Raw genomic sequence first — 19,882 nt, forward strand, 5'->3', positions numbered from 1 at the left:
ATGGCTCTGATTTAACAGTCGGTTCGGCTTTAATTTTCTGTTACAGGGATCATACTGCGGTTGTCATTTCAATGTTAATTACCTTCACTGGCTAAAGTGACCTGATCATAATAAGCTAGCCAACGTGTTATAGCTCACACAAAGTGCTCAAGAGTTCATTTACCTCGTAAATAAAATGTCAGCATCAACTCAATTACAGCTGTTATCTGCTCCAGAGGTAAGACGTTATCAGCAGCAGTGCAATAATTTCCACCAGCAAAGCCATCTGGTGAGACATTCATTTTATATCCCCCCCCAATCCTCCAACCCCCTTAACATAAAAGGATTAGACATTTTAAAGCCCTAATCTTTTAATTTACTGTAGTCATGTTAAAATCAAGGTTAATGTCTTTGCTAACTGTCTTTAACAGCTGTTATAAATCAAAGTACATGATGCCGTAGGTTAGTATGAAGAAGTATAAGCTACAAGCATAAATGACTCTTAAACAAGCAACTGATGCCTTGACCTATAGAAAAATATGATTGGTCGAGGTGCCTTATTTAAAACAAAACAGTAAACTAGTGTCTTAAGAAAATGTTGTTCTTCACTCGATCCCTTCCATCTGCAATACAAGATCAGGAACAGATGTTTCATGGCCCCATTTAGTCACTGCACTCACTACCTGTGCTACCCAAGTGGCTTAAAGACATAATCCCTCATTTTGTCACAGGACTCTAGAGTGCATATGATAAAACAACAACATCAACAACAACAAATCAAAAACAAAACAAGCAAACAAAAAAAAATCTGATTTCTTTCCTTAAATGTCAGGTTTTCAAACTTAACACACATTCACATGTGGGCTCAACATCAGCAGCAGGACAATTTTGGATTTCAATGCTTTGTTTTTGTTTGAAAAATGTACATGTATCTAATAATAATAGCGATGCTTACATCTTAGCTTAAGAAACGCTTTGAAAAGACATCAGATCTTATTGGATATCTATATTGATATGAACTGGATCTCTTCCCAGACCTGGACCAGCTCCTGGACAGTCTGAGGTGCAACCTGGTGGCCATCATTTACCCAGAACGATAATGTTAAAGGCAGCATGTTCTCCACAGCTTCTCCAGATCCTTTTACATCTGTCATATGTCCTCAAGGTGAACCCGCTCTCATCTGTGAAAATCACAGGGTGACAGTGGTGGACCTGCCAGTTCTGGTTTCCTATGACAAATGCCAATGAGGCTCCACGGTGGAGCGGTGAGGTCCCTCAGACCACGTTAAAATCTGTTTCTGATTGTTTGGTCAGAGACACTCGCATCAGTGGCCTGCTGTGTCATACAAAATCCCTGTCATTTCTGTTCCTCTTTGCACAAAGGAGCAGATACTCATCCTGCTGATGAGTTGAGGACCTTCTTCAGGCCTTTCCAGCTCTCCTAGAATCTCCTCCATGCTCTTGAGGCAGTGCTGGGAGATGTACCAAACCTTTTAGCAATGGAACATACTGATGTGCCATCCTGGAGGGGTTGGACTACCTGTGCAACCTCTGTGGGTTCCAGGTATCACCTCATGCTACAAGTAGTGACGCTGACCAGTTCCTGTTTTGGGGGTTGCCTCATAGTTATCACTCTGTTGTTAATTTCATTTACACCAAAGCACCTGAAACAGTTTAAAAAAAACCCTTGCTGCTTCACTGACCAGATCAATAACCCACAAGTTGAACTGACTTTATACTATACTCTGATCAAAAGCATTCCTTTCATTTTTTTTTTTGCAGCCAGGCCATAAAAAACACATATGATATAAAAGTAAGAAGCAACAACATGTCCTTTTTAACACTATGATTTACTTTTTTCCAAGATCTCATTTAAAGTGTAACTAAAGTGCGGTGAATGATCTGCTGGTTGGTAGCAATAAAGCCAGCTGACATATTTCAGTACTGTCTCAATGTAGCTTCATGTCACATAAAAGTGTGAATGTAACAGCAACATAATTTACCTTTTAAGAGGACTGTTTTGTTTGTGCATACCTGGTGACACAATGAATGCACCTGCTGGTGCAATAAGGTAAGTCACATAGCTACAACCCTGTAACTCTGCGCAGTACAGGAGGGTGACTGCAGTATGCTTGAAACCATGTTGGAGAGCAGTAAATGCAAACATTTATACAAAGCTAAAATGATTCAGTTAGAACAGTTTATTACTTTTGTTTGTTTACAATTTGAGGTCAGTTTAAAGCTAAAACTGGTGACAATAAATGAAACCGCAAACCAGTACTAGGAGAAAGTGAATATGGTGAACAAAGTGGAACATTGAACTCCTGAAGAGACAGCTATCCAAAGCTCTATGAGGTTTTAATCATGATGTGATGGAAAACATGACTGTTAATGAGTGTCGGCTTATGTTCGTGCAGCTGTTAACTGTTAACATACCTGATTCATACCCCCATCCCCTCCACACCCTGTCACCCAGCATTACCTCTTTGGCTTCTTCAGCCTTGTGTCATGATCCTGGGTTTTGTCATTGTAGTTTTCAGTTTGGATATTACATTTGCTTAAATTATGTTTTCATTTTGATCTTGTTAGTTATTAAGTTTTTCCTGCCCACCTATCCCCCCCCCCCCATGCCTAATCTGCATTTCTATGTTATCTCCCGTGTTTAGTCAGTTTTGTCTTTGTAGTTACTTTTGTCTGTCAAGTTCATGTGTCTTAGTTTCAGTCTCAGTGTGCTTGTCACTTCCTGTTTTATTTTGATAGTCACTTGTGTGCAGTTAGATTATGTTCAGCTGTGTTCCCCAGGTGTTTCCTCTTTGCCCCGATTCCCTCTTGTATATAGATATTCTGTATCAATCTCTTTCTAGTGTCATAATCTCCTTCATCCCTCTACTGTGTGTTCTGTCAGTTTGTATTCCTGAGTTCCTGTTTTTGTCAGTCTCCTGCATTTTGGATCCTACCCTGCCTTCTTCACACAGCATTAAATGACACTTTGAAGGTCTAATAAAGGCAGTGAAAATACATGTATGTATGTATTGGGCTGTAAACAGGGTTAAGAATGCCAAACATAGTTTTTGTCTTGTTTCTTAGGTATTTATAAGCTCTGCTCATTGAATGCTGTGTGTTTACTGTAATTTTATTCAAATGGCCTTGTCAGGGGATTACTGGGAAGTGAAATACTGTAGCAGCTTGGTTTGGGATGAAGAAAAACTCAGTGAATTTGGTTTGTCTACTCAATTATGGCAGGAACACGTGCACATGGTTCTTATTTTAGAGAAAAGAAATGTCTCTGAATATTTCCCCTTTACTGAATAAGCTTCCACTATTATGGTTTTGCACAAATTGCTCTGACGGTTGCTGTGCAACAGCCAGTGAAATAAGGCTTGTTACATGCTACATTATAGTGGGACTGTACACTTAACTGCAGTTGTGTCGCATAGCCTGAGTGGTGTAAACATCCTCCTTCTAGGTAATCTAAACAGTGGCGTTATGAATGTGTGGGAACCAAGAACATAATGATCATGATGCACACTGACCACAATATTCAACTGAAGTTGCTCACCATTTTTTTTTTGATATTTGCTTCCTTTTTCTGCTGATCTCTCAGTCCTTTTGTCCAGAGTCCTGCCACCCCCCCACCCTCCAGCTTCATTCCCTTATCCCCTCTTTCATTTGCCCTGTCTTTATAACTCCCCCTCCTGACTGAGCTAAAGGAGGAAACTGAGAGCAAAGTATGTGGAGTCCCTCCCAGACACTCCACTGCTGGTTAGTGAGGAGCCACTGCCAAGCAGGCAGGCACACTGCACCAGTGTGTCATAGTCTGTATCTCATCTTGCTCTGTTACCGAAACTTCTGATCAGCCAGCCATCCAAATCCTCTCAGGCTGGTGAACAGAAACGGAAACAAGGGAAGGGAGAAAATTACAGAGGAAGGGGGTGTATGGGGTACTTTGTTCAGTGGTGTAAAGTAGTAAGAGGGAAGGCTGCAGGGAAATGTGGGCTGGGTTACACTGGCACTTAAAAAGAAGCTCGCGTTGGCTCCTGTGCATTTCACCAGCAGCCAGGCTGGGAGGCAAAGAAGGGAAGAGTGAAGGAGTGGATGAGACAACAGCTTCAGGGGGAAGGTGTACTCTCACTTCATTGAAGCAAGTGTATTTTTAGCCCTTCCACTCAACTACTTCACTTCACGGCTTTTTCTTCCACTGTGTCTTGGTGGGGGCTAGCCATGGGTACTGGTTTGGACAGGTTTCTGTGGTCAGTACTGCTGCTGCTGCCAGTCTTTGGGCAATCTGAGGCTCTGCCAGAAAGCTGGCTGCCTGGGGAATATTCAGACACCATCAGTGATGCACAAAGGTTCCTCAGTGACTACAACAGCACCGCCGAGGAGGTGTTTTTCCACAGTGTCTCTGCCAGCTGGAACTACAACACCAACATAACAGACCACAACTCAAAGCTTCAGGTAAGACATCTGCAGTCTCGAGCTCACAAGACAACTCGGTGGCCAACTCTTTCTCTCATGCTGATGTTTCATTGTCCACTGTACATCACTCTTGTCAGTACTAGCATCTTGTCACCAGAAATGCAGAGTTTTCTGGGGAACTAAGCTCTGCTTGACTTGGAGATTACTACTATTCATCTCTCTCCAGCATTGCATGCTCAGTTTCCTCCCAACGCAGCCAACTCTGCTTGCGCTTTACTGGAAAATAAATGAGATCTGAATGCCTGTGGTGTGAATGTCTTTAAAATATAATTCTAATGGGTCTCGCCTGCTCTTATGTTGGCCTTTTTTCTCGAGTAACTGTTTGCTTTATGATTCTTCTGCTTGAAGTATTTTGTCCTTATGGTAGCACTCTCTACTAAATGTAGTTTTGCACACACCAGTAGTCTTTATAGCCCGTTGTGGCAATATTTGCAGCCAGTAAAATGCCTTTTTAAAGCAATGTGTTTCTTAGAAGGGAGCTGCGACACGTTAATATCAGATTGCAATTGTTCTAAAATTGCATGTTACCACAGGTTTGAGAAACAGTTGCATTAAAAGCTTAGGGACACGATGAAGCCAGTAAGGCAGCAGAAAAGTACAGTGAGACTGGAGTCAGAAACCAACAAAGCTGCTGCGGTGTGGAAAAATCACACCCATGAAATAGTCAAACATCCAAGTCCTGTTGGACAGCTGTCGAAACAGGAATTTGGTAAACTATCTAGGCTTTGAACACTACTTCCCTGACAAACACACACACAACAGGTGTCCCACACTGAACTCCTTGAACAGGGTCAATCTACAGAATGTGTTTTGTTCCGCAGCCTGCTTTTGTGATGGAAGGTGAAAGACAAGCAGCCTCGCACATGCTGCGCATGAGCATATTTTCCTCCCCTGAGTTTTTTTTAAAGAAGGATCAAAGTGAATCCGAGCATAGAACTCCGTCTAATCTGGCAACCAGTCAGCTTGACAGAAACATTTTGCGATATGGGCTGCTCAGCAAATCTTGTGCAGTTAAATATTTTGAAAAGTCATATTTGCACACTGATCGTTCACAAAAAGCAAATATGTGCATAAACACACTTTACTTGTAGCTTCAATGGATGCGAAGGTGATTGTCATTGCAAGTTAAACTTTTGTACGTGGAGAGGATCAAATAGGAAAAAAAGTTAGATATCAGCAGATGTCAAAATCAGAGGCTTTGGCATCCATTTCATTGCAAACATACAGAGCTTCTTTTTTTCAATGCTACTTGTATGTGTTCATATTATACAAAATGTTGCATAACTTAGTGCACATTTTTCTTCAACATTAGTGTTTTTTGAGATGCAGATGTTTTAAAAATATCTTTAAAAAATTGAAATGTAAAGACTGTATTTCTGTAATCAGTTTAAATGCTAATAATAGGTGAGACAGCTCATTCCAAAAGGTAAAATTGAATTTAAATTTGTAAACTAATTTATTACTAATAGAAAATATATAAATGTAGCAGAAAGTGAGTGCAAGCTTACAGAGAGAAAATGATTGAGAATAATAGAGATTGAGAGGTAGAGCACAAAGGTCAGAGTTAATGCTTCTCAGCCGCACTGTTTCTTTGTTTTTTTTCCCTTCTCCTGCAGCCTGTTATTTTAGGGAAGGCTGCTAAAGAAGCAGATAAGAAAGGCTTACAGTGGAAACATTACTTGTGAGAAGCTACTGTTCTGTCAGCATGTGTGTGGCGCAAATAATGGTTGCATCAATATGCGTGTGCAATTATTTTGTAATCTTTTTCATACTTATAGAAGCTAGTCTGATTTTCTCTACACATACTACAAATAATAAAAAGCTGCAACACCATTATAAGTTATTATAAGTGCATATAAGATGCACAGTTTATAGAGGAGCAAATGAGTGTTGAATGGCACAGCGGCCTTGAGTGCATCCATTCTTCTGAGACTTATTGTTCATGACCTATGTCTTCATGATTGCTATAAAAAGAAGCTCTTGATAATAATAATGGATTGCATTTATATAGCGCTTTTCGGGACCCCTCAAAGCACTTTACAATACCACTATTCATTCACTCTCACATTCATACACTGGTGAAGGCAAGCTACAGTTGTAGCCACAGCTGCCCTGGGGCAGACTGACAGAGGCTGCCATATCGCGCCATCGGCCCCTCTGGCCATAACCAGTAGGCGGTAGGTGAAGTGTCTTGCCCAAGGACACAACGACTGAGACTGTCTGAGCCGGGGCTCGAACTGGCAACCTTCCGATTACAAGACGAACACCCAACTCTTGAGCCACGATCGCCCTTGACACTTACTGGAGCAGCAGATAAGCATGGGGACTTGAGTAGCTATAGTATTTTTTTCTTTTTAGAGATGTTATCCTTGAACAAGGGTTATTTCACTTAGCACTTGCTCAGTAGATAGGTAGAGCTCTTTATTGCCACCACGGGGAAGATGTATTGTTACAGCTATCAATAAACCAGCAACTTGAAGACATATTCTAGTTACACAGTTACGGGACAAAGACAGAAGGCTGGTAAAACAAATGGTTAAAGAACTGGAAAAAATGATGACATTAGATGAAAAAGTAGAAATGATAAAGATTAGCTTAAATCCTTGCATCAAACTCCATGTTCAGCCATCCAGCAAATTTCAAGAAATCTGCATGATTCTTTAAGGGAGACTAAATGTTGGCTATTGCTGTTATTTTTAAATTTAATTATTTATTTTTAATAGATTGTAAACATAAATATTTATTTATTTTACGTGTGAGTCACTTTTTAGTTCAGGCTCAGTAGTTTGACTGCGTATTTCAGTATGCCACTGTAGTTGTGCTGCTTGGGCAATACATTTTTTTCCGAGGACCCACAAGAGAAACTGGGACTGTTGTGGAGGGCCACACCGATAAGCCGGACTCAGTCCTATTGAGTTGGTGCAGCCCTCCACAACAGTCCCAGTTTCTCGTGTGGGTCCACGGAAAAATTAATTGCAGACTCATGATGCAAGATGAAGAAAGACACCCGCGTTGCATAAGATATGTTTTACACGGATGCTGGCAGTTACATTGCTTTGAAAGTGCACTCTGGTCTATAATAGCAGCTTGTAAAACTGATCCGTCCTTTCATTTTCTGGAGGATGACAGTCTTCACAAAAAAACTGGCATGTGTTATAACAAGCTGATAATAAGAGTCCAACCCCGTATGACTTTGTGCCAACAGCTAGTTCCTACAGTACAGCTCAACAGAGACTTTCACCAAGTCTGAGTTTTCTCAAGTGGTCACTTATGCTCTTGACAGATATCAGTAATTCAAATATTTAGAAAAAAAAGAAAGGAAAAAAAAAAGAATGACCCTGCACCTTTGGCTTTTTCATGGTTTAAAAAAACACATGCCATAAACATTTTTGATAATTATTATTTATTTCTACCTCTTGAGAGACCTATCAATGCACTGTTTAAAATATTTAGCAGCCGTATCATTTACGTCTACCTTGTTTTGTCTTTAGGTAAATGCATCTCTTGAAGAACAGGCATTCGTGGAGGCATGGGGGATCAAGGCTAAGCAGGTCTTCTCTTCTGGAGTTCTCAACACCCTTCCTGACCCTAAAGACAAAAAACTGATGGAAAAGATCAAGCTACTCGGTGCTGCCAACCTTCTCCCGGAAGAAAGAGAGGAGGTTTGTCTGTCAGATATTTAACAAGTCGGTAACCATGTTTGTGACACTGCTAAACTCTTTTGTATCTTTTAAAAAAATATTCTCTACAGTATAACACCATTCTGAGCACCATGGACAATATTTATTCGACATCTAAGGTGCACCCACAGCCAAACATCAGCTGGAGTCTGGAACCTGGTGAGTTCACTATAATAAATGCTCAGTTTTGAAGATCAAACAAGACAAGCAAATGATATGATGCAAGAATTTTTAAGATGTTCAAGTCGAAACAAGGCAGTGTTAAAGAATATGAACAAGTCAATGATGCCCGGGGAAGAAAACACTTTTAAGTGATTAAGATCTTCAACAGTGTTAATTGTGAACAATAGTCCTTTGTGCTTTGCTGGCAAAAACTTCATAAAGTAACAGTGAGGCAAGAGTGCAAAACCAATTAGTTCTGCTACAATTTTTTTGTAGTAAATGCGTTCATTAAGGTGCAGTCCCTATACTCGTTATTGGTTTCTTATTCTTGGAAATCATCGATCTTGGGTTACTCCATGACACATTCCCCTCACAAAAACACTACTGTCTCTATCATAACAAAAACTTCCAGGTGTCGCTTTTCCCTGCCATTTTCTGTGCAGCTCACCTTTCACCTTTTCCTAACCTTCATTTCCTCTCTCTGGGATTTTGAAGAAAATTGTTGGTTTAAGTAATTGTCAAAATAACACTGAGTTATCACAAGTCTTCCTGCTGTCATAACGTGAGCAGACAGAAATCTAACCACCAGCACATCACCATGTGTTCAGGAAAACCTGAAGCTTATGAGTGTAATGCACCGGATTAGCATCTTCCTGATTGTGACACTTTTTCCACATCTTTTTGCATTTCTATTTTAAAGAGCTCACAGAGATCATGGCTAACTCCAGGAGCTACAAGAAGCTGCTGTATGCCTGGGAGGGCTGGCACAATGCGTCAGGCGTGCCACTCAAACAGTACTATCCAAGCTTTGTGGGGCTCAGCAACAAAGCCTCGCGAGCTGATGGTAAGTACTCCTTTCTGGCTGTTGATATCGAACAGGAGATTCCTAATGGAGGGAAGAAGAAGCAAAGCAGAGTGAGGACACAGGAGTAGAAATGACCACATTAACATTTTTGCCCTGTTCAGGATTTCAGGACACTGGAGATGACTGGCGCTCTTGGTATGAGACTGAAACTTTTAGGCAGGACTTGGAAGAAATCTACAAGACCATTGAGCCGTTCTACCTGAATCTGCACGCCTTTGTGCGCCGCCAGCTCTACAACCAGTATGGCCCCAAATACATCAACCTTAAAGGACCTATCCCTGCTCACTTGCTAGGTAAAATGCATGCAGTATCCATCCAATATGAGCTACATGTACATGCATGCATTACTTAGGAGTTGGTCGGCCAAAAAAATATAGCAAAAAATGAGAAAGGGCAGGGTGGTCTTTAATTTGTAATTTATTACGATGTATTTATTTTTAACATTAATGTCTTTAACATAAACATTAATTTTTTACTTTTTTTACTTTTACTGTTTTTTCTGTAGTAAACACATATGCCATGGCCAATATAAGCTCAGAGAATTAGGATGCAGGCACACCATGGGAGTAGTATAATGCTCTTATCTCATTGCTGTGCATAAACATGCTGCAGCAGGCATTTCCTACAGTGCTTGTGAGTGGTCCACAACACAGTAAGTCAGAACTGTTGCTTAAGTGTGTTTTCCTCCTCACCCCCAGGAAATATGTGGGCCCAGACCTGGAACAACATTTATGATATGATGATCCCATTTCCTGACAAACCTAACATTGATGTGACTGATGAAATGGTCAGACAAGTAAGTAGGACGGGAAGCTTTTATGGAACTAAATTAGGTTAAAGGAGGAGGGGAAAGAACATTCTCTGGTTCTTCCAGACCATCAAGCTTTCACTGCAATTCTAATAATTTTGTCAAACAGCATTAATTGCGACTAGTCTGATTGTTTCCACTTCGCAGGGCTATAACGCCACACACATGTTTCGTGTGGCCGAGGAGTTCTTCACCTCTCTGGGTTTGGAGAGGATGCCTGAGGAGTTCTGGGAGGGATCCATGCTGGTTAAGCCTCAGGGTCGAGAGGTGGTGTGCCACGCGTCTGCCTGGGACTTTTACAATCGCAAGGACTTCAGGTAAAATGAATTTTAGTTGTGCTTCACATATTTTTCATTGCTAATAAAACATAAAATTCTATTCACATTCCCTATTTAAGAATTAAGCAGTGCACCACAGTCACGATGGAACAGCTCTTCACTGTACACCATGAGATGGGACATATTCAGTATTACCTGCAGTACAAGGACAAGCCTATGGGCTTCCGCAGTGGAGCCAACCCTGGTTTTCACGAGGCTATCGGTGATGTTTTGTCCCTTTCGGTTTCTACGCCCAAGCATCTGGAAACCATTAATCTTCTGGAATCTGTGACATCTGACATCGGTAATAGCATGAACACAGAAATAAAACCTTTCCATACCACCAACATCCCTTCTGGTGGGCTTCAGTACCATAACTAAGAAGGCTTCCGTATAAGGGCATCTTTTAGAAGCAACACTGCAACACTGTGTAATTTATCCCCAAGACTCTAATACCAGAAGTGTAATAAAATCCCGATTTTTATACACTCAGACAACTGAGATGAATTCTTATATCAATATCTTTCTTATCCTATTTGTTTGTTTGTCTGGTTTTACTAAATGATGCTTTGTGTTTCTCTAGAAACTGACACCAACTACCTGCTAAAAATGGCTCTGGAGAAGATAGCCTTCCTTCCCTTTGGCTACCTTATTGACCTCTGGAGATGGGATGTCTTTAGTGGAAAGACCCCTCCGGAGCGTTACAATGCTGACTGGTGGTATCTCAGGTAGGAGGTTATGCATAGAAACTGTTGTACAAGTTAAAAGAATTGTTTGTGAAATATGTTTGGACAGAATGGTTTTCTTGATAAGCCTATAGTCGAGTAACAAAAGGCATCTTTGGGTGCTTGGCAACCAGCATAGACTCAAGAAAGTTAGTGCTTTATTCATCTTGGAGGGAAACGATTGCCAGTAGGAGAAAAGAATTACAATGACTGACATGTGACAAACTGGTAATTATTAGAGCAGGGGTCTCAGATTTATTGGCTGGCTGGATTGACCTGTCTCTTATTTCTTTTAACAGAACAAAATATCAAGGCATCTGCCCACCCACCAGGCGTACAGAGGAGCACTTTGATGCTGGGGCAAAATACCACATCCCTGGGAACACACCGTACATCAGGTAAGCATCCTGTGATGGAGACGATCAATTGGATTATTGATATTTTCAGGACAGCCATCTGTAAAGCACAATAGAGGCTCTGTCATGGTTTGGGGCTGGATTTCAGCCAGTCTGTCAAGGAGATCTTGTCAGTATTATTGGAATTATGAAATCTTTAATCCACCATGTAATATTATGTTATAGATTTGCAATGACTTACATTTTCAGCATGACAGTGATCCCAAACACACTGCCAGTACATTAAAAGCGTACCGGGATAGAAAAAAACCACAACATGGAACAAGATCAGTCATGGATCGGCCTCCCCAGAGTCCGGACATGAACATTATTGAAGCAGAGTAGGATCATCTATACAGAGAACAGAACAAAAGGCAGCCAACATCCAAAAAGGAGCTTTGAATGTCTCTCAAGAAGAAGTTTGGAGAACTATTCCTGAAGACTTCTTAAAGAAATTACAAGAAAGTTTCTCTAAGAGAGTTCAGGCTGTGTTGAAGAATAAAGGCGATCATATTAAATATTGACTTTCATTGTTCGAATCACACAAACTATGTTTTTGCCTTGTGTACTGCATTTCCATGTGTGCAGAGTTTGCACAGTACTGTATTAGTGCCTTAATAATAGGTATTGTGTGAAGGGCAACTCTGTGGCTGAAGTAAAGGCAGTGAACATGCAACAATGCCTGCCAATCTGAAAGTATGGTATTGTGTGCGGCACTTTATTGCGGTTTTAAAACAATACTAGGGGCCTACAATAGCAGGAAATGTAGCAGAAGCTGGGGTGGTATGAGAAAATCCTCTGACTCCATCTGGTTTCATTTAGGAGATGGAAATAAAAATCACAGACACAGTTACTTTAACAGAAAAAGATTGCAGAGCTTTCATATATGTGGCCTCAAACACATAATTTACATAATTTACATAGTCATCATTTTCTGTCATTTAATTTTTTTTCTTCATTTTTTTTTTTACATTTTTTTTTCTTTTACCTTGTTCGGTATACGACCTTCATTTGCAAAAGTTAAAGCTTTTCTTTTCCCCCCTGCAGATATTTTGTCAGTTTCATCCTTCAGTTCCAGTTTCATGAAAAACTTTGCGAAGCAGCCAAACACACAGGTCCCTTGCACACATGTGACATCTACCGGTCTGCAGAGGCGGGAGCCATTTTAAAGTGAGCTGATTATACCTTCAAGTTAAATACCAGGATTATAATTAATGGCTCATGGGGGAAAAAATAAAGATGCAATGCAATTTCACTCTTATCCCTCCAGGAAAGTCCTTCAGGCCGGCTCATCTGAAAGCTGGCCAGTTGTGCTCCAGGATGCTATAGGCACTAATAAATTAAATGCCAGCTCACTCATGAAGTACTTTGAGCCAATTATTGAGTGGTTGAACAAGCAAAATGTGAATGAGACGTTGGGATGGCCAGACTTCAACTGGGTCCCACCTATGCCTGAAGGCTACCCAGAAGATATCGGTAAGTTACCGGATTGAGCACAACAAAGATTATTTACATCTTATAAATGTCATCACAAGTTGCAGCATTAGAAACATATGAAACATTAGTTCGGTGACTTATTTTTAACTGACTTTCTTTTTTCCTGTTTACACAGACAAGAACACAGATGAGCTTGATGCGCAGAAGCTTCTGGAAGAGTACAACAGTACAGCTGAGGTGGTATGGAATGCATACACTGAGGCCTCCTGGAAGTACAACACCGACATCAATGAAGCCAATAAGCAGGCAATGGTGAGGCCCACTGACCAACCAGCTCAAAGGAGATTACCTTAACCATGCTCAAGCATCAGCTCTGCTCATAGTTTTGCCGAATCAATAAAATGAATTTTCTTGATCAAACTGTGTCAATGAATCAATAACTGATTGAGTTAATGTGTCACTAATAAATGCATGTGTGCGTGATTCTAATTACCTACACACTGGTCCATCCATCCATCCATCCATCTGTCCATCCATTTGTTGATCTGTCCGTCCATCCATCCATCCTGCTTTCATTGGCATATAATGAAGATTGTTTAATATAAAATAAATGCTATTCATTATTCTTCCTTAGCTTGAAAAGAACCTGGAGATGTCAGCACACACCTTGAAGTATGGACTGCAGGCCCGTCAATACGACACCACTGACTTCCAAGATGGCTCGGTCAAACGCATCATTAAAAAACTCAGTGACATCGAGAGGGCTGCGCTCCCCTCTGCAGAACTGGAAGAGGTGTGAAGGAAATTCCTGTGTGAGAGTATTCAGAGCTGCTTGCTTGATGTTTAAAACACCTCTAAGTGTTCCTCAACAACGAAGGACATGCAAAAGGGAGGGAGGATATAAGCTACCGCAATCAGAGACTATACATGAAATATATTTAAAGGAATGTCTCTTTGTTTTGACCCCACTTGCACCAATGTGAATATGTTGGCATTGTTTTAGGAAGGTGCAAATAACCCTACTCTATACTAAAAGAAATGCATTTATCTGATGAGGTCTTGGCTCCAGAGCAGCTGTAGAAATCTGTCAGATACATTTAATAAATGTCACAACCTGCTAATAATTTCACTTGGATCAAAAGTAGTTGTTTTTTTTTTTTTTTTTTACCTTTTTAGTACAATACGCTCCTGTCCAACATGGAGACCAAGTACAGTGTGGCTGAGGTCTGCAGAGAGAATAATGAATGCCTCCCTCTGGATCCAGGTATGACTATGGAAAAAATGCTGCAGATTGACTTCCAGATAAATAATGGCTTTTGGTAGCTGATACACGTGATAAGGCTAAATAGTACAATTATTATCACACTGCCTTAGAGAGTATACAGTGAGCAAAGTTTGCATGATGAAATATTTTAAAATCTGTTTCAGATCTCCAGAAGATCATGGCAGAGTCCAGGGATTACAATGAGCTGCTATTTGCCTGGAAAGGATGGCGAGATGCTGCTGGCAAAGTAATCCGTCAGGATTATAAGAGATATGTTGAACTGGCCAACAAAGCTGCCACACTAAATAGTATGACATTTAAATGTAATTTTACACCTACTGTGAGATTCTTCATTAATCTGTCCTGCTGGAAAACTTTCAAAAGTTTGGCCTTGATGGAGACAGCAGTTATAGAACAGATTTTTTTCAGATGCATGGCAGTCAAAGTGTGGTTAGTATAAATAAGTGGAGTCAAGGAACTGCTTTAGTCAGTCCATCATATTTATACTCACCAGATACTTTGTTAGGTTCTGAGTTCAACCCCCTTTTGCATTCAGAACTGCCTCCTCGGCAGAGATTCGACAAAGTGCTGGAAACATTCCTCAGAGAGGCATTTCACCCAGAGAACTGCTGCTTTTATTCTCTATAAAACTCAGTCTGGGAAATATCCAGTAGGTCTGCAGTTTCATAAATACTACAACATTGAAAACTCACTCATATCACCTCTCTTCTTCATTTAGATGCTCAGTTTAAACTTAAACAGGCCGTCTTGATCATGTCTTTATGAACTGCTGGCATATGACTGGCTGATGTGATTAAGCGCTTGCATTAATGAGCAGCTGAACAAGTGTGTCTAACAAAGTGTGTGTGTACATATACAGTATCTCCAAAGTGACAGAGCTGTGTGTACACACAGGGTATTTGGCTGATGGTATATCTAAACAATGAGGACATATAAGGATTTGCAGTTAAACTGTCGCACACAGATTCACATTTTATCAAGACCAGGAGTTAAATCATTTGCTCCACAGCACTTATCCTCAGCCAGAGTCCTAAGCTTCATCACACCCAAGCTTTTTCTTTTTCTTTACCTAAAAGAGCCTGAAAATTTTAAACAATTTGTCTTTTAAAAAATTGTCCTGTCAGGTATTTTATCAAAGAGATTTTTCCAGTGACACAGCAGAATGTATTATCACACCAGGCGGCTGACGTTATATAGCAATAAAAACACACTTTATGGCATATAGAGTTTATGATTACACATTACTTGTCAGTGTTTAGGAAATGAAGACCTAATAAAAGGATATCTGCTATACAGTCAGCAGATTTGAACTATATATACTGTTAATTATTTACTAAAAATAGTTGGATTATGCAACATGCTAGGTGAATGTTTTACTCTCAAATAAACAGCAGCCTTTTTCTGACACCCCAGTAATATGAAATAAATCTCTTCTCCAAATCAAAACACTTTACATGATGATGTTTAAAGTATTCCTCTGATTACTATTAAGGTATTTCTCTGTGGCATTCTCTGTAGGTCACTCTGATAATGGAGCTTTCTGGCGTTCCCTGTATGAAACGCCTACCTTTGAAGAAGATCTGGAGACTCTGTGGAAGGAGCTGGAGCCACTCTATCTAAACTTGCATGCTTATGTTCGAAGGGGTCTATACAATAAGTATGGCTCCAACTATATCAACCTAAAGGGGCCTATTCCTGCTCATTTACTTGGTAAGTAATGCGATTTGACTGCACTCGAGGCTCTATATGGACTTCAGATATTTAGTTTTTTTTGATGATAGCAAGGTCACAGGACAGAACCACTTTTCAGCCAGCGTTTCACTTTGGAATCCCAAGTATTCTAACACTATAGACAAAACTCTCCTTTTATGTCTGAGAGTAGCCCCTTCATATTCTGTCGTTGACTGTAGAAGCGTTTGGATTTAGCCAAGATTTAATTTGCTTTCAGGGGCATCAAGCGTGAGATTGTGTGTGACAGTTCCACATGGTCAGGGATTGGAGCGACTCACAGTCCTAAATCCCACTTGGTTAAACACTGGCACAGCCGATGACCTTCTACCTGACTTCTTAAGACTAAAAATATGGAACATGAGTACTGTTTTTTCTCTTTTTCAGGCAACATGTGGGCACAGACGTGGTCTGGCATAATGGATTTGGTCATACCCTACCCAGACGCTACACAGGTTGACGCCACCCCGGCCATGGTGCAGCAGGTGAATCGATGCATGAACCAGCCGTTGCTTTAAAGCCATTACTGCACACTTCCAAATCCAAGGAAGCATGCAGAAAACATATGCAAGCATCTTTTCTTACAGTCTTTCTCATTTCTCTCACTCAGGGATGGGATGCCATCAGAATGTTTCAGGAATCTGACAAATTTTTCACCTCACTTGGTTTGGAGCCAATGCCGCCGGAATTCTGGAGCAAATCTATGCTGGAGAAGCCGTCTGATGGACGCCAGGTGGTGTGCCACGCCTCTGCGTGGGACTTCTATAACCGAAAAGACTTCAGGTTGAGCCTAACCTTTTTCCCCTTCAAGCTAGAATCAAGAGACACGTAGCAGCCTGGAAGCCTTACCAAAATCTTACAGAATATCAGTCAAATCTCAGAATCTTTATATGATACTTAACAAAGGCACTCCCTGAAGAAGCCTGGTAATGAAATGGGATGGCATGTACGAAAAACTTTTATAGTCTTCTTCTCTTCACGCATGTTCAGCTAATGTAAGAGCCTCATTTGCTGCCGTTCACTAATACGGTTGGTTTAGAATCAGCAACTGCCCTAACATGCTGCTCCACTGTGGCATCCACCTCAAATATTCTCCAACCTTTGCTCATTTCTAATATAATTTCCAAACTGTTGGAGATTATTATATGTCTCTTTCCTGTTGGGCTGCCACAGTTTGACCTCAAAGACAAACTATTGGCTCTGAGAAGGCAAAGATAGGCATGGCTAAGTAAAAGGGTATTTTTGTATTACTTTGGATATTGTTTTAGCAGAACATGTCAACTATATATGTTTACTATGTCTATTATTAGTATTATTTGTGTGAGGTGGAGTCATGAGTTTGTCTTTGAAACATTTTCATAATTTGCTCTAATGATTTCTTTGGTTGCTTCTCCAGGATCAAGCAGTGCACTGTTGTCACAATGGATGACCTGATCACCGTGCACCACGAGATGGGCCACATTCAGTATTTCCTGCAGTACAAAGACCAGCCCGTGTCCTTCCGTGACGGAGCCAACCCCGGCTTTCACGAGGCCATTGGAGATGTACTTGCCTTGTCTGTGTCGACACCCAAACATCTGCAGAGCATCGGCCTCCTGGACAAGGTTGAGAACAACTATGGTGAGTGATGTTTGCAACAAAAGCAAAATCTTTGAATGCATGTTGCTGTATTACAGCATATGATTTTGGCATTTATAAACACCTCATTTAGAGAGTGACATCAACTTCCTGATGAGCATTGCACTTGACAAGATTGCCTTCCTACCTTTCGGCTACCTGATGGACCAATGGAGGTGGAAGGTGTTTGATGGACGCATCCCACAAACCGAGTACAATAAAGAATGGTGGAACCTCAGGTAAAGTTTATATCACAGAAAATGCATTTATTGCATTCATAGATGATGATTCACTAAGGAATTATAACAAGCATGCATGCCTCTTTTCTTTGTATTGCAGATTGAAGTACCAGGGATTGTGCCCACCTGTAACACGCACTGAGGAGGACTTTGACCCAGGTGCAAAGTTCCACATCCCAGCTAACGTTCCCTACGTCAGGTAAGGCTTTCTGATTCTCAAGAACAAATGCATGTGATATTTTATCACCGATAAGTGATAAATGATTCAATACTCATCACCTCATCATGATTGATAAGATAAATATGCTGTGGAACACAACATGATCTTACTATTGTGCAGTAGCACAACTGTACACTGAGCATAGTGCTGACCCTACTTTTTTTTATCATCTTCAATCAGGTATTTTGTCAGCTTCGTCATCCAGTTTCAGTTCCACAAAGCTCTGTGTAATGCTGCCAAGCATAATGGACCTTTATACACTTGTGACATCTACCAATCCAAAGAAGCTGGAAAGCTCTTAGGGTTAGTACGCACACTTACACACACGCAAGTGGAGACGCTCATATGTATGCTATTTTTTTGTTTTGAGCACTGGCAGTTTCATTGTTTATCCGAGACATCCTTATTAGTTATCCTAGTCTTCTCTGACCTTCTCTCTGATCTTTCTATTGCTGTTTTCAGTGATGTAATGAAGCTGGGCTTCAGCAAGCCCTGGCCTGAGGCTATGGCTATGATCACTGGCGAGTCCAAAATGAGTGCCCAGCCACTCATGGAGTACTTCCAGCCTCTCATTGAATGGCTTGAGAAGGAGAACAGCAAGAACAATGATGTTCGCGGATGGCCAGATTACGACTGGAAGCCTTTTAGTATGTTAACAGAAACACATACATGTATTCACTCATCAAAACTTTGCTAATAAGTTTTCCATAGTCAAGGCCAAAAGTTTCTGAACACCTACTCTGAAAAAAAAAAGAAACACACATGGGAATTCTTTGTGTGTGTGTTTCTCCTCTGCTGCAGCTGAAATGAATCTCCTACTCATTTTGTTTTACAATGCACACGCTCTGACTGAATTGATAAAAACATTACCAAGAAAGTGAAAGAAAGGCCCTGGTAGGGATAGTGGAGAAAAGTGAACACATCTCTTATTGGAGAGATTAAATTATGAAACCAATAACTAGATGGAAATGATTTTTAATGCTTTTTAAAAGTATTAATTTCATTATTATCTTTCATTATTATTATCTGAAACTAGTACCAACACAGAAATGTTGTTACACATGTGCATTGTTACTCACAGAACAACAGCAGTTTTCTAATTAAGACATATCAACCTGCGCCACCTCTTGGTATGAAGAGGAATAGCTCTTGTAAATATCTAGCTACTGCTGGGCCTCTTGTTAAAGCAGCTTTTACTGATCTCTGTAGATGGAAATGTTTCTTCCCCATAGCTTTCCAAAATAAGCACAAGAAGAAGCCATTTGAAAATGACTGCACACGTACCCTTTGTGTTTTAATTGCTGAGTGAAAAACAACCATTTAAACATGTTTGTATCCCCAACAGGTGAATCTCCAACAGGTGAAGCTAAAACAGTGGATTTCCTGGGTTTAAATGTGAACAGGTCGGCTGCCATAGCCGGCCAGTGGATCCTGTTGGCCCTCGGCGTGCTGCTATTGGTGGGCACCATCCTTATGGCCTACATGTACAGGAAGGCAAGAAAGCCTGAAAAGTCCTTGTCTACTATGGAGCTGAAGCAAAAAGATTAGCCATGTTTGAAGACTGAACGACGAGAGTGAAGCCTGACTTACTGTAGCTGGCACAATACCAACCTCAATGTGAACATCAGTGTTTTTTGTGTACTTCACAACATCTGAACAAATTTGCTCCTCATGTTTTGTCTGCCTACCAAGTTTTGCATATTTATTGTATACACAAAAACACAAAATTCCTTACTTGCCTATGCAAAAGAACACATGCAAATTTTTTTTTTGTAATTTATTTGTAAGCTTTGATGTTAAAGAAGGAAGAGTTTTAAAATGAAAATTTGTAAAGTCATTCATTGTGTAAGTGTTTCTGAATATTTGATTTTTTTCTAATAAGTTGAATCCTCAGCATTTCTACAATAAAGACATTAAATATTTATTCTGCCTCTGGAGACGTGACATGA

General features: G+C 40.5%; 1 protein-coding gene across 1 annotated transcript; it reads left to right on the forward strand.

The window, feature by feature from the left end:
* The first annotated feature begins 3,783 nt into the window (after positions 1 to 3,783).
* ace (angiotensin I converting enzyme (peptidyl-dipeptidase A) 1) lies at positions 3,784 to 19,857 on the forward strand. Its single transcript, XM_084938030.1, has 25 exons — positions 3,784 to 4,434; positions 7,947 to 8,117; positions 8,207 to 8,294; positions 8,998 to 9,141; positions 9,264 to 9,455; positions 9,861 to 9,958; positions 10,118 to 10,287; positions 10,368 to 10,591; positions 10,871 to 11,015; positions 11,312 to 11,410; positions 12,455 to 12,577; positions 12,678 to 12,883; positions 13,020 to 13,156; positions 13,479 to 13,637; positions 14,021 to 14,108; positions 14,273 to 14,416; positions 15,648 to 15,839; positions 16,245 to 16,342; positions 16,468 to 16,640; positions 17,254 to 17,477; positions 17,569 to 17,713; positions 17,814 to 17,912; positions 18,114 to 18,236; positions 18,396 to 18,580; positions 19,279 to 19,857. The coding sequence occupies exons 1-25, from the start codon at positions 4,201 to 4,203 to the stop codon at positions 19,479 to 19,481; spliced, it is 3,864 nt and encodes a 1,287-aa protein (XP_084794156.1). The 5' UTR covers positions 3,784 to 4,200; the 3' UTR covers positions 19,482 to 19,857.
* The last annotated feature ends 25 nt before the right edge of the window (positions 19,858 to 19,882 follow it).

Source organism: Perissodus microlepis, chromosome 8 (assembly GCF_051167445.1).
Source record: "Perissodus microlepis isolate ML-2025 ecotype Zambia chromosome 8, ASM5116744v1, whole genome shotgun sequence".
Classification (NCBI taxonomy): Eukaryota; Metazoa; Chordata; class Actinopteri; order Cichliformes; family Cichlidae; genus Perissodus; species Perissodus microlepis.

What these genes read in the sequence shown, in the direction of transcription:
- ace (XM_084938030.1), top strand. Translation starts at nt 4,201, where the DNA reads ATGGGTACTGGTTTGGACAGGTTTCTGTGGTCAGTACTGCTGCTGCTG. An exon ending in AGGCTACCCAGAAGATATCG is followed by an intron (nt 12,884 to 13,019) that starts GTAAGTTACCGG and finishes CTGTTTACACAG; the next exon opens with ACAAGAACACAGATGAGCTT. An exon ending in TATTCCTGCTCATTTACTTG is followed by an intron (nt 15,840 to 16,244) that starts GTAAGTAATGCG and finishes TCTCTTTTTCAG; the next exon opens with GCAACATGTGGGCACAGACG.